General features: G+C 43.2%; 2 protein-coding genes across 2 annotated transcripts in view; both read right to left on the reverse strand.

The window, feature by feature from the left end:
* LOC122939925 (zinc finger protein 501-like) overlaps positions 1–14,927 on the reverse strand; it is a 551,407-nt gene that overhangs the window by 422,814 nt on the left and 113,666 nt on the right. The window lies entirely within an intron of this gene.
* LOC122939927 (zinc finger protein OZF-like) lies at positions 47–8,590 on the reverse strand. The gene is made up of 2 exons (XM_044296152.1): positions 7,316–8,590; positions 47–2,553 (listed from the first exon to the last, which is right to left on the reverse strand). The coding sequence occupies exons 1-2, from the start codon at positions 7,443–7,445 to the stop codon at positions 1,289–1,291; spliced, it is 1,395 nt and encodes a 464-aa protein (XP_044152087.1). The 5' UTR covers positions 7,446–8,590; the 3' UTR covers positions 47–1,288.

The following is a 14,927-nucleotide window of genomic DNA, read 5'->3' on the forward strand; positions in this document are numbered from 1 at the left end:
TTACTATGTCTTTCTTATTTTCCTCCCCATAAACCTAGGTGCGTCTTATGGGCGAAAAATATGGTAATTTTTTTCCATTTTGTACTTGAAATTGGATATCACATCTCAAGCCTAGGGTGGCAAACAGTGTCTTCTTTGACCTCATGTCACTTCTCTAAAAGGCCATCATGGTGCATAGAAAGACAGCAATAGAGACTGCAATGGAGGCCTATCCTGGTCTGGAGACCACTTGGCCAATGCCATCAAGAAGCCTTCACAAGTGAACATCACACTGCTCTTACTCCCTGGATTATGGTGTGGGCTGGCATAATGTACTGTAGCTGGACCCCTCTCATTTTCATTTCAGGTACACTAACAGCCTGACTTCCCATTAATTTGACCGTAGAACCAATGGTATGGATATTTCTCTAAAGTGATCCAGGAGCTGTTTTTTTTAACAGCACAAAACCAAGTCACATGTTGCTCGTGCTTCTATGAGCAGTCTGTGTCACCTAAACGTGCTACTATGGTCTGCAGCGCTTACAGACTTGTCTTCTTGGAGGACATCTGGGTGGACATTAATCAGCACCTGCAAAAGGAGCTGCCAGCAGTGGATCTTGATGATTTGCGAGTCCAAGAGCATTCAACATGGCAGAACACACCTCAGACAACCAATAATAACCTCACTGATAACATGCCAAGGTGTGTTTTTCTGCTCGTGGACCTTTTTCTTGATACTGAATAAATAAAGATACCGTATTTTGAATATTTTTTTCCCATTTTTAGGCATTAACATGTCTATTAATCCTGTGATTTCCATAATTCCACAACTTTTCCTTCTTGGTGTTGCAATTTCAATGTTGAGTAGTTTATGTTTGACCTTGTGTTGTTTTCCAAGTCAATTTATCATATCATCCAGGATTTCTCTTTAAAGCTGGGTAAGTAGGAGTTAGATCAGTTTCTGGGTTGTGATTAACTGCAGTAGTCAAATGTTCTAGTAATGAGACATCACCATTCTAAAGACAATTCTTATTTTCTGAAGAATCCTTTTAATGTGAAATATTCTATGCACATGGCTGATTCGTTGGTGTGTTATCTAGATTTTATTTGCTTTTTAAATAAAAGACATTTATTTATAATATCATACATTTCATTTACCTCATATAAATGCTTTCCTTTGTATAAAGTGATTTTACTTTCACTGTAACAGTTATATTTTTTCCAAGTTGTATTTCTAATAAATTATTTCATAGACAACTACCTCTTCCTCCCACAGAACTTGCATTTAATTTTGCTGTTTCTAGGAAGCCTACCTGCATAAGGCTTCAGTCTTGTGTGAGTATTTCTGATGGTCAACAAGATTTGATTTCCGAATAAAACATTTCCCACATTCTGGGCATGAAAATGGCTTCTTCCCTGTGTGAAGTGTCTGATGTTTAACAAGAGCTGACTTCTGGTTGAAATACTTCCCACATTCTGAACATGAAAATGGCTTCTCCCCTGTGTGAATTCTCTGATGTACAACAAGATTTGATTTCTGGTTAAAACATTTCCCACACTCTGAACATGAAAACGGCTTCTCTCCTGTGTGAGTTCTTTGATGTCTAATCAGATCTGTTTTAACACTATAACATTTCTCACATTCTGAACATGAAAATGGTTTCTCCCCTGTGTGAATTCTCTGATGTACAACAAGATCTGATTTCCGGTTAAAATATTTTCCACATTCTGAACATAAAAATGGTGTGTCCCCGTGGTGGATTCTCTGATGTGCAACAAGATCTGACTTCTGATAAAAACATTTTCCACATTCTCTACATAAAAATGGCTTCGCCCCTGTATGAAGTATCTGATGTCTAACAAGATCTGTTTTAACACTGTAACATTTCTCACATTCTGAACATGAATATGGCTTCTCCCCTGTGTGAGTTCTCTGATGTACAACAAGACTTGATTTCAGGTTAAAACACTTCCCACATTCTGAACATGAAAATGGCTTCTCTCCTGTGTGAATTCTCTGATGTCTAATGAGATCTGTTTTAACACTATAACATTTCTTACATTCTGAGCATGAAAATGGCTTCTCCCCTGTGTGAGTTCTCTGATGTACAACAAGATTTGATTTCTGGGTAAAACATTTCCCGCATTCAGAACACAAAAATGGCTTCTCCCCGTTGTGAATTCTCTGATGTGCAACAAGATCCGATTTCTGGTTAAAAGATTTCCCACATTCCGAACATGAATATGGTTTCTCTCCTGTGTGATTTCTCTGATGTTTAACAAGAGTTTTTTTGAGAGCAAAACATTTGTTACATTCTGAGCATAAAAATGTCTTCTTCACTGTGAGAGCGCTATGATGTTCACCACTTTGGTGACTTTTGTTTTGCATAACAATCTGTGGTGAATCAGAAGATTGGACCAATTTTAGTGAATCCGATGATGGATCTTTGCTGTGGAGGATGTAGGGTATATCTGAGATAATGGAATGCTCTCCATATCTATCTTCTGTACCATGATCGTCTGCTTTAAAATCTGAAGATTCAAGATGTCCTCCTAAGCTCCTGGTGCAGTCATCTGCCAAGAAAAACACAGATTTTAGTAATATTAAAACCCTGAAATTATCTGACATTTAATAATAAGTAGACCCCCAAACCAAAGACGAATAAGTAATGATGTTAAGTCACCAGTCTGTTCTCTTGTGGTTTTCCATTTCTATTTATTTTTATTTATGCACTTATATAGTGCTGACATATTCCACAGCGCTTTACAGACATTATCATCACTCGCTGTCTCCAGTGGAGCTTACAATTTAAGTTCCCTATCCATATGTTTTTGAAGTGTCGGAGAAAACCGGGGTACCTGCAGGAAACCCAAGCAGACACGGGAAACACATACAAACTCCATGCAGATGTTGTCCTTGGTCGGACAAAACTTCTTTTTTAAAGCCATTATTTAGAGAAATACTCAGTAGATAATCATAAATAGACCTGTGAATCAGTGCTATTATGTTGTGTCTCACACACTCCCTCACGGCTACATGCACTTTACAACAGAGCAGGCTAGATCATTATGGTCTGGCATGAAGAAGTCATGTCTTTGGAGCAGATATAAGACTGGATTAGAGCACGCGGCTATTTTGTGGTATTTTTAGCTGAGGCTAGGAGTGGATATATAAAAAAAATAATAAGAAGAAGTGCTTACATTATAATCTACTCCGACTTTAGCTACATAATTTATATAAAAACAGCACCAAAAAGTTCAGTTGCTAATCTGGCCATATAAGTAATTAAAGGGGTTCTCCGGGAATTAACAAAATAAAAATACTTTAAATATGACTACATTATAAATATATTACCAAATACCTTTCTTTAGTTTAAATGGCATGTTTTGTCTGAGGAGCAATCATTTGGAAAAATAAGATGGTCGCCATCCTACTAGACCACACAAAACCTGTCCTGATCACACAGGAGGGCATGTTAAAGAGCTGCGCCATCTTCCTTTCTTACTTGTCAGGGATTATGATCCTGAATACAGTTTAATATGATCTTTAGATGAATCTCTGTAGGAATAGAGCTCATGAGGAGACATGAAGTACAGAGAGGAGGTGGCGTTGTGGCTTATGAGCAGCAGCTCTTGTATGCACCCTCCATTACCACAGTCTGTACTGTTCATCCTCTCTGTATTTCATGTCTCCTCATGAGCTCTATTCCTACAGAGATTCAGCTGAAGATCTTATCAACTGTATTCAGGATCATAATCCCTGACAAGCAAAGCAGAGGATGAGGCAGCTCTTTAGCTTAGTGTTGTAAAGTAACTTGTTCTGCTGTGTGATTAGGACAGGTTTTGTGTGTACTGATAGGACGGCGGACGTTTTATTTCTCCTAATGATTGCTCCCTAGACAAAATGAACCATTATAGCTAATGGAATGTATTTGGGAATATATTTATACTAAAATAATATTCAAGTATTTTCATTTTATTAATTCCTGGAGAACCCCTTTAATTGTGACTGAAGTCACCAATATGGAGCACTAGGAGATATATAAAAAAAAAAAAAAAAGAAGAGGATGTTCACAGATAGTAGTGATACGAGGGACACTAACAGCGACGTGTGCAGGACATCCTGTGGCCACATGTGTTGCCTTTTAAAGGTTTCCAATGAATGTCTCCACTAGATTGCAACACTTCCTTGGCCTTCCCAGCAGATTCTTTACTGTAAGAGCAGTGAGACTATGGTGCTCTCTGCCAGAGGAGGTGGTGATGGTGAATTCACTAACATTTTTCCCTAAGATGAGGGAAATTCACTTCTACCTCATGGGGTTTATTTTCCATCCTCTGGATCAACTTTGAAACAGACAGAAGTAAATGACGGGATGTACAGTTTGTTTTTTCAGCCTTAGGCTCCATGCACACGAACGTTGTTTGTTTTCTTGTCCGTTCCGTATTTTTTTGCAGATAGGATGCGGACCCATTCATTTCAATGGGTCTGGAAAAAATGCGGACAGCACACCGTGTGCTGTCCGCATCAGTATGTCCGTTCCGTAGCCCCTCAAAAAAAATAGAACATGTCCTATTCTTGTCTGTTTTAGGCATTGTTACAATGGATCCGCAAAAAAAAACAAAAAACGGATGTCATACGGATGATACACAATTTGCGGACCGCAAAACACATTAGCTATTTCAGTTATTTGTAATTGAATGTGGATGCAAATATTATAGCGTTATACTGTAACAAAGTTTATAAGGCCTCCCCCGGTTATAAACACGCCAAAGTCTTTGGGGTTTTTAGAGGGTTTCCTCCCATTTAGGCCACTTTATTTCAGTTATTTTTCTTGATATGTTTAGAATGTCCCATTGCACACTGCAGGTAGCATTCTGTTGCACCTAGTAGCATTCTGTTGCACTTGGTAGCCTGTGTCACATGGCCTGTTATAGGCGGGGCTTACAGCCTCATCATCTCTCCCACCACCTGAGTGATCTCACTATGGAGGTATGTGGGAGCTTGGCTGTAAGTTGTATCTTAGCACCTCTCAGACCGTGTTCACACACCTTAGGTAGTCTAGTGGTAGAACCCATGCCACACTGAGATACCTTACCGGTGGTGCAAAAGGGCTCTGATGTGTTCCTGACAGGAATAAATTGGCTTAAGTCTCAGTTCTTAACATCAGCTGCCACTTATTCCTGGTTTTTTTAAGGATACGAGGGCAGTATTACAAGCCTTCGCTGATTTTGAGTGGAGGGAGGGATATTTATGGATAACAGCGGATATCACGTCTCTGTACACTAATATTCCCCATAATCTAGCTGTTACCTCATTGAGGTGTTTTTTTGAGCATTATAGTGATTACACTCAGGTACTCAGGGAATATGTTGTTCAGGTGGTGGACTTCCTTCTCAGGCACAACTACTTTCTGTTTGGTGAGACTTTTTACTTACAGGTGTCTGGGGTGTCGATGGGGGCCAAGTTCTCTCCCTCCATTGCAAATATTTTTATGGCATGGTGGGAGGGACACTTTCTCCTCATCGACACCTCTCCACTCCTGGATCGCCTGCTCTGGTATGGACGTTGCATCGATGACCTGCTGATGGTATGGTCTGGCAATGTGGCGCCCATACCGGAGCTTATGGAATATTTTAATTCCAAGGTTGATTGTATACAATTTGTTTTTCACACTCACGAAACTGAGATCCAGTTTCTGGATCTGTGCCTGAGGGGGGAGGTGTGTGCCCACAAAGTTAATACATTTACCCATCGGAAACAACTTGCTGGGAACACCATATTATTGGCCCAGTCATGCCATCCCTCCCACACCATTCATAGTATCCCTAAGGGTGAATTGATACGTGCCCGTCGAAACTGTTCCGATCAAAAGGCTTTTGAAAGGGAAGCTTCTAACATAACTGAAAGATTGCTGCGTAGGAACTACTCATGCACGAATATACAACAGGCCACTAAAACGGTCTCAAACATCAATAGACAGTCCCTTATTTTTCCCACACAGTCTATGGCATCCAGACACATACTAATAATAGCAAACAAGCGACTTATTTCGTCACACAATTCAGCCAAGAATTTTCTGCCATATGTAGAATCATGAAAAAATATTTTTACGTTCTCAATTTTGATGGCGATTGGTCTGAAACTGTGTCTAACGGAATTAAATGTGTGGCCAAGAGAGCGCCTACCCTAGGCAATATTATCAGCCCTAGCTTTTTCTCAGATGGCAAAAAATCACAAGCTACATGGTTACAATACAAAGGTAACTTTAAATGTGGACACAAAAAAATGCATCTGTTGTCACCACATGACCATTGAGAAAACGTTCAAATCTATGACCAATGGAAAGGAATACAACATTCAGTCTTACATCAACTGCAACACCAAACATGTGGTTTATCTTTTCACATGCACACTGTGCTCTTTGCTCTATGTGGGCTGTACTGCCAATCCGCTAAAAAAAAAAACGGATTCGCAGACACATATCTGATGTGCCGCATTATAGAGACCGTAATGTCTCTGCAGCCAGCCTACATTTTGCAATTGCACATGCAGGAGACGTTTCCCATTTACAGGTTAAGGGCATAGAAAGGGTCCATTTGCCGCCGAGGGGGGGAGATCACAGAAGGAAACTCCTAAATAGGGAGGCCTTCTGGATCTTCCAGCTGGGATCTCGCCAGCCCTATGGGCTTAACAAACACCATGATCTCATCTTACAATACTGATATGAGATCATGGGCTTTTCCCGTTATATACATGTATTCACCCTTTGAGTATTGCTTTTTTGAACCTTGATTTCCACTTATTACTACTGTTATTGTTTTAGTGTTAGGATTTATACCTCAGTCTCTTTCTCGTGTTTGTTTTGATTCTGGCTTGTATAACGTTTTTTTTAACTTGGTTAATTTGCACGGGAACACCCCCTCATGTCTCCTCCTCCCAGGTGATACCTATCAACCTGGGGTTAGTCTGGGATATATAAGGAGGTGCTCCCATTTCATATGCATGTTTGTCATGAGGAAGGACCCATATATCCAAGTCTGAAACGCGTCGATTTATGTACACTTGTATACGGATTTTAATACGCTGGAATAAAGTTACAATACTTCACCTGAAGTGAGCCGGATTTTTCTTCTCTGTTTTCTGGTTAACATCAGCTGTAGGGATCAGCCAGTGTTGTCAGTTGCTTATCATTGTGGTGCACCTTTCGCAGTGATTTACGCATTTGATTACAGCTAAGAAACTGACTGGCCACAAAACTTCAACATAAAATTATTGTATCCCATAAGGGGGCAGATTCTGTGAGTCTTCTCTGCTTTATTAGTGGTCACTACTCACCTGGGCTGTTATCTGTAGGAATGTCCTCTATACTCTGCTCATCACCCCTCACATGTGTCTCTGTAACATATATAATGTTCAGATCTTCACCCAGATTCACAAGCTGTAAAATAAATATTGTAGAAGTCATCAGACGGTTGGAGAAGTCGTGTGGAAGGTTTTATATGACCTGAAAATATCAGTAATTAGAATGAGGACCAAAAATGACCGGACAGCAGGAGTTATCTGACCCAAATATCTGCAGGTCTCCTGTATAAATCCAATCTTTTGGTTCCTTATTCAGATAAGTAGTCTCCATAACCAGAAGATTGTGAGAAGATCCAGACAACATGTGATGTCTATGGTCAGCTGTAATCCTGCCATCTCCACCCTTCTCATTATACAAGGATACAACATATAATACTGGTGGATAAAACAAGACTGAAGACAAGATTGGGGATGAGAGAATTGGCTTGGGATGTAAAACTTTGTTCTAATACTGTACGGAGATCCCGCTCCGTACAGTATATTTTTTTAACCGTTTTATTAACAGAATAGGAAAAACAACCGCATCACATACTTTTTTTTGCCGAATACAGTATAGATATAGAAATAAAAAGACGTATATGGTCCAATTCTCTTGATACAGAAAACAATGTAAACAAAAAATACAGCAACCGTCTAAACAGTTTCTCTAACCAGCCATTGCAATGTTACATACTCCCTATTTCTTCAATTAACATATAGTGTATTAGTATGTACAGGTGTCCCCATTAAACCGAATGAGCCACGCTTCCTCGAGCTGCTGATATGGCTTGTCGCAGTCTCGCGGTTGAATACATAGTTCGCGCTGCCCCAAACTCTATCAAATGTTTGTGGTTTGTTGCGATGTTTGTATACTAGTACTACATATGGTAGGATCGGATTTATCTGCAATTTCCACATGGTTAAGTTTGGTGTATTGGGGCTGTACCATCTCAGAGCAATACATTTATGTGCCATAAACAGGGATTCCCTCAGGAATATTGTCATATAGTGATCCCAATTATCTTCATTCAGTATTCCTAGCAGGCAGACCTCAGGAGTGCAGGGTACCCGAACCGGCCTAAGGAGGAAAGAAGATCAGTCGCCTCCCTCCAAAACATAGCTATCGGGGAGCAGCTCCCAATCATGTGCCAGAAGCCGGCCTCCAGCTCCCCACAGCGCGGACATGCTGTGGAGGACACTCTGCCCATTGTATACATCCTAGTTGGTGTAAGATATGTCTGATGAATGATATATAATTGGATTATTTTGTTATTGATTGCGGGTGATACTTGTAAATGGGATTCCAATAAAGTTGTTATGGATTCATCTGTGAGTGTGGGTATCCTTCTTTTCCATTTGTCTAATACTGGGAGGGGATTTGCACCGATCTTTGCTTATACTAAGGCCTCATGCACACGACTGTTGTTGTGTTCCGTTCCGCAAAATGGGGTTCCGTTGTTCCGTGATCCGTGTGTCTTGCCATGCAAATGATAGGAAAAAACGGACGCGGATGACAATCTTGTGTGCCTCCACGTTTTTTCACGGTCCCATTGACTTGAAAGGGTCCGCAAACCGTTTTCCGTGAAAAAAATAGGACAGGTTATATTTTTTTGACGGACTGAAACCACGGATCACGGACACGGGTCCGCAGAAAATCAGGAAAAACGAAACAACGGACACGGAATGAAACAACGGTCGTGTGCATGAGGCCTAAGTGCGAGTAGATTGCTGATACTAAGCCTCTGGGACCCTAGGTTTTGACAACTCCTATAAGTGGGTATTTGGAAACTCTGGTGCTGTGATGTGGAAATGTACTCTGTATTGCAGCCCTAAGTTGCAAGTATGAGAAGAAATGGGTACGTGGTATCGCTCCGTACACTATTAGAATGTATTGGTTCTAAGGTACCACTAGAAACCGAACTCGAGTTCAGTACCAATAATTAATTCCCAAACTTATTACACAAAGTCTTGCGCGACTTCGCAAAGTAATAACTTCTAATACTGTAAGGAGCGGGATCTCCGTACAGTATTGGAACAATCTTTTTAGCAAATCGACTTCAGATGTACCATCCGAAGTCGATTCGCTTATCTGTACACAAGATCTTCACAGCCTTCTACAGATCATAGGAAACATTTCATGAGACCTTATCTCCATCTACCTGATCATCCTGTGGGACATTGTGATGTTCTTCTGAACCATCCTGTGGAAGAAGAGGACTGGGACATCTCTCCGGTGTTCTTCTCTCTTCCTTAACTGTAGGAAACACATCCAGTGACTGAATTCATCCCTTACATACAGATAATGAGAGGAAATGTGTATTTAGTCATGTCTATTACCTGGTGATGTGAGGGGTTGGTGATCCTCCATCATGACATCCTTGTACAGATCTTTGTGTCCTTCTAAATACTCCCACTCCTCCATGGAGAAATAGATGGTGACATCCTGACACCTTATAGGAACCTGACAACACAATGATACAGTCATCACCCAGATCCCTTCATAGCGTTCCTGTATAATGTCCCAGCATTCCCAGCAGTGTCACCTCTCCAGTCAGCAGCTCAATCATCTTGTTGGTGAGCTCTAGGATCTTCTCTCTATTGATTTCCTCATGTATCAGGGGGTGAGGTGGAGGCCCAGTGATTGGGCTCAGGGTTCTTCCCCATCCTGCAGACACAGGGGCCTGACAGCGCTCACTAGAGACCTTCTTCACTACTGTGTAGTCCTGGTTATGGAGAGACACAGTAATAAATATCACTCCATACATCTCCAGAGTCCCTCACCTCTCCAGTCATGTCCATCTGTTAGTAACATAGATAAGATGATGTAATGTGACATCATCAGAATCTCTCACCTCTCCAGTAAGCCGGAAGAGGATCTCTAGGGTGAGATTTATTATACTCTCCGTCATCTTGTCCCTGTCCCTCTCCATCCTTGATGGGTCAATCAGGAGGAGGATCTTATATGGAAGATCTCCACTGAGCGGATCCTATATTGTAGGAACCTGAATGGAGAGAAGATGAAACGATGTAAAATCTTACAAAGTCCCATGTAAAATACAATAACTGGAGATATATACACATGTGCAATTTCTATACTTTTGCAAGGTGTTTGGAACAAAGTTGATGTTTTTCTCTGTTTTTGGGAATGCAATAAAAACTGTTATGAACTTTTGCATCAAACTTTGATTGAGCTGAGACCCTTCAGGTAATTACCCTAATCATAGTAATGATAATGTGTTGCATAGCTGCGGTAACTCAAATAGGAGAGACATCATCGAACCCCCTCTTTCTGCACACATGTTCACTACTGCAACCCTCGCTCTTTCTCCATAAATCTTCCTCTAACTTCTCCCTCTGTCAGCGCTAAAAGGCATTCAATCTGGCAACGCTGCCAAGGCGTCAGCCCTGGTCAACCCTGTCCAGTCCCACTTTTATGCCGGAGTCCGCCTCCTGCAGACTCCGTTTAGAGGAGCTTTAATTTGATTCAGACAGATTTTTGGCGTGTACACAGTACATCATCTCGCTCCTGCCCTGGAGAAAAGACGTGTACTGCACTGCGCACAAGGGAGATGACAGGGCCAGGAGAGATGAGTTCTCAGAAGTCTGGTCCTGTCAATCACCAAGGGATGGGAGGGGCTTAGAGAGCAGAGGGAAGGAACAACAGTGCACCGAGGGGAAAGGACCCGCCCTCACTGCTCCAAACAAGTCATTTGCATATGTGCTCCAACTACTTTTCCTGCTAATTGAGGATGTGATGTCTCTGCTCAGTATAGGAGCCCATAACCCGGTGACAGACCCTTCATACAAGGTGCCCGAGGTGTCAGGCACTATGGAGAGCCATGGTTTGTGTCCTCCCTCCGCTCACTATTTCCCCTGTGGACACATAGATTCCTCTCCTGTGATAATCCTCTATGGGACACGTGTGTAATTAGCAAGTTACATGCCTTGTCACGTGCACGCCGCCCTCTAATTGTGTCATGTGACCCGGATTGTGATTGGCTGACATTTCTTAGAGCTCCCTCTGCGTCTCCCTTACTTTTCTGCCATGACTGAGCGGTGGAGACGGTGGAGAAGCTTCACAATGTCTCTGCAGGGACGTGGAAGGACAGAAAATCCAATTCGCCTATTACTTTGGGGCTGGAATTCTCCGTCTCTCCTGCTGTTCTCGCTCCGTGCGTCCTGCGAGGGTCCGGTGAGCGGAGACCGAACTTTCTGTTCTCATACGTCCGTTATCCTTCACAGGGACCTGCGGAAATATAAAATGTTGGAAGTGGTCGCGGAATTGCTACTTTTTACCATTTCCCCCCAGAAAAGTTACTAAAAGTTCATCAATAAGTTACGTGTGCCCCAAAATGGAGCCGATTATAACGACAACTCCTCCCCAGAGAACAAGCTCCGTACGGCTGCTGTACAGGAGGATTTAATAAAGTTATGGCTCTTTTAATACGAAGAAAAAAAACTTGGTGCATAAAATACTAGTTCTGAAGGGGTTAATGACCCCCCTCCCCCAGTAATCCTGACAGACGATGGCGGTCACTGTCACATACCTGCACCTGCACCGCCGGACACTGCATGGAGCAAAACCACCCTAATCCTATAATCCACAAGAGAACACACTGAACACCTCCTGTAGAAAACGTCCCACAGCCCCGACTAGTGGACTAAAGGACCTTTCATGATGTCATGACCATGTGATCATATAGGAGGAGTCAAGCTCTAGGCTGTGCTGCTGGAGGAGGTAAACGACCTGCGATGATGTCATGACCATGTGTGGGAGGAGTCAGGTTTTAGACTATGCTGCTGGAGGTAAAGGACTTGTGATGATGTCATGACCGTGTGATCATATGTGGGAGGAGTTAGAGATCACATGACCAGGTGTGGTACTGTATATGTAGGACTCTGATGTGCTGGCTGTGATCGGTGCTGGATGACTGGAAGTTTGCGCAGTGACATAGCTCTAGTGGGAGCATCTGCTATGGGGCCCGAACTGAGAAGGACTGGAAGATTGTATTGTCAGGGCCCCACAGCAGTATTATATACTGTATATACCTGTAAGACATGGACGCAGCAGCTGCCGGGCCTGGTCTGAGAGGGCGATCTTGACTAACCACAGGAGTGGGGGCTGCTGGGAAAGAGGGGGTTGTAAAGTAGTTGCTGGGGGGAGCTGTCTCTGTGTGATGTGTATGTAGCAGAGCTGTCTCTGTGTGACGTGTATGTCGCGGAGCTGTCTCTGTGTGATGTGTATGTAGCGGAGCTGTCTCTGTGTGATGTGTATGTCGCGGAGCTGTCTCTAGTGTGCGTGTATGTCGCAGAGCTGTCTCTGTGTGACCTGTATGTCGCAGAGCTGCCTCTGTGTGACGGGTATGTAGCGGAGCTGTCTCTGTGTGATGTGTATGTAGCGGAGCTGTCTCTGTGTGATGTGTATGTAGCGGAGCTGTCTCTGTGTGATGTGTATGTAGCGGAGCTGTCTCTGTGTGATGTGTATGTCGCGGAGCTGTCTCTGTGTGACGTGTATGTCGCGGAGCTGTCTCTGTGTGACGTGTATGTAGCGGAGCTGTCTCTGTGTGATGTGTATGTAGCGGAGCTGTCTCTGTGTGATGTGTATGTCGCGGACCTGTCTCTGTGTGATGTGTATGTAGCGGAGCTGTGTCTGTGTGATGTGTATGTAGCGGAGCTGTCTCTGTGTGATGTGTATGTAGCGGAGCTGTCTCTGTGTGATGTGTATGTAGCGGAGCTGTCTCTGTGTGATGTGTATGTAGCGGAGCTGTCTCTGTGTGATGTGTATGTAGCAGATCTGTCTCTGTGTGATGTGTATGTAGCGAAGCTGTCTGTGTGTGACGTGCATGTAGCAGAGCTGTCTCTGTGTGATGTGTATGTAGCAGAGCTGTCTCTGTGTGATGTGTATGTAGCGGAGCTGTCTGTGTGACGTGTATGTAGCGGAGCTGCCTCTGTGTGACGTGTATGTAGTGGAGCTGTCTCTGTGTGATGTGTATGTAGCAGAGCTGTCTCTGTGTGACGTGTATGTAGCGGAGCTGTGTCTGTGTGACGTGTATGTAGCGGAGCTGTCTCTCTGTGTGACGTGTATGTAGCAGAGCTGTCTCTGTGTGATGTGTATGTAGCGGAGCTGTCTCTGTGTGATATGTATGGTCTTCATTAGTTAAATAAAAGGCAGCTGTGACCTAATTGGCTGCTCTGTACTCAACTGCCCCATGACCGCACTGTGCAGTCACATCACTTTCCTGGTATTGATGTTTCCTCCTCCTCATCTCCTGGTCTCTCTTCCCCGCTCCTCCACCTTCCTTTTGCATGGAGTGAGTACTTGTAATCACACTACGCCGCCGCCGCTGCTCCCCAGGAGACGACGCATAGTCTAATGACCAGGAAGCAGCGCTCACACAGCTGATCGGTGGGGCTGCCGGGTGTTGGACCCCGCCGATCCGATATTGATGACCTATCCTGCCATATATCTATGTCAGGACAACCCCTTTAAGTAACCTTTTCTAATACAGGCACAGTGAACCTTCCTTTCCCTGGATGACAGAGGATATAATCAGGGAGGGAGACCCTTCTCCAAAAGAGAAGATGAAGGATCTGCTACATCAGGAAATCCGCTCATTTATGCCTACGCCTTCTACCGCCGGACATAAGGGTAAGCAGGGAGCTTTAAGGTCGTCTTCCTCCTGTGATTCAGATTTGGACTGAGCCTCTCTAAGGTATCTTTCGATGACTGAGTATAAGATACCAATGAATTATTAAAAGTCATACGTTCTACTATGGACGTGCAGGATGTGAAGGTTCACGTGACGTGGGAAGCCGCAGCCGCTTTATAGGACCTGCCGTCATTTCTTGGTTGTTCCTGTTGGTCTCCGGATTCCGGCGTTTTTATTTTTTTATTACAGTAGCCCCTTTGATGCAGACCACTTCACAGCAAGGAAGAAGACATGCTGTCCTCGCGAATTTTACAGTCTACATAGAAAAGTCATTCAGGAGCCGCGGTGAAGACGCAGCAGGCAACCACTTCTGGAAGGCGTGGAAATCTTTTGTCTCTTTCCGCAGTTTATTTAAAAGGACTGGACAACGCAAATACAAAATATTAGATCCAAGGCGGTGGGATATCAAGCAGGAAGTCTTCCCATTAGTTCCCCTTAATCCATAAATGGGGGCCCCCCAAATGTCTACTCCTCCTAAAATCTATGTCCTCCTCTAAGTATTAGAGCAAGTGGATTAATCTCACGAGCATTCACTATAGAAATGCATTGGTAGATCTCACTTACAATTAAGTGAATAGGAGAGGAAGTTACTGTACTTTTCACCTTATAAGACGCACTGGTCCATAAAACGCTCCTAGGATTTAGTGGAGGACAATAAGGAAAAAAATTAGAAATAAGAAAAAGAACATTTTCATTAGACCTCGGGTCAGACCCCCAATGTTAATCAGACATCAGCTGACAGCTCCAATCAGACCCCCAATGGTAAAAAGACCTCAGATCAGACCTCCGCTCAGACCCCAATGTGAATAAACCCCAATCAGACTACCGATAAGAATCCCATGCCTCTCATCAGCCCCCATGCCTCATATCAGCCCCCATTGCCTCATATCAGCCCT

This window comes from Bufo gargarizans, chromosome 6 (genome assembly GCF_014858855.1).
Source record: "Bufo gargarizans isolate SCDJY-AF-19 chromosome 6, ASM1485885v1, whole genome shotgun sequence".
In the NCBI taxonomy this organism is placed as follows: domain Eukaryota; kingdom Metazoa; phylum Chordata; class Amphibia; order Anura; family Bufonidae; genus Bufo; species Bufo gargarizans.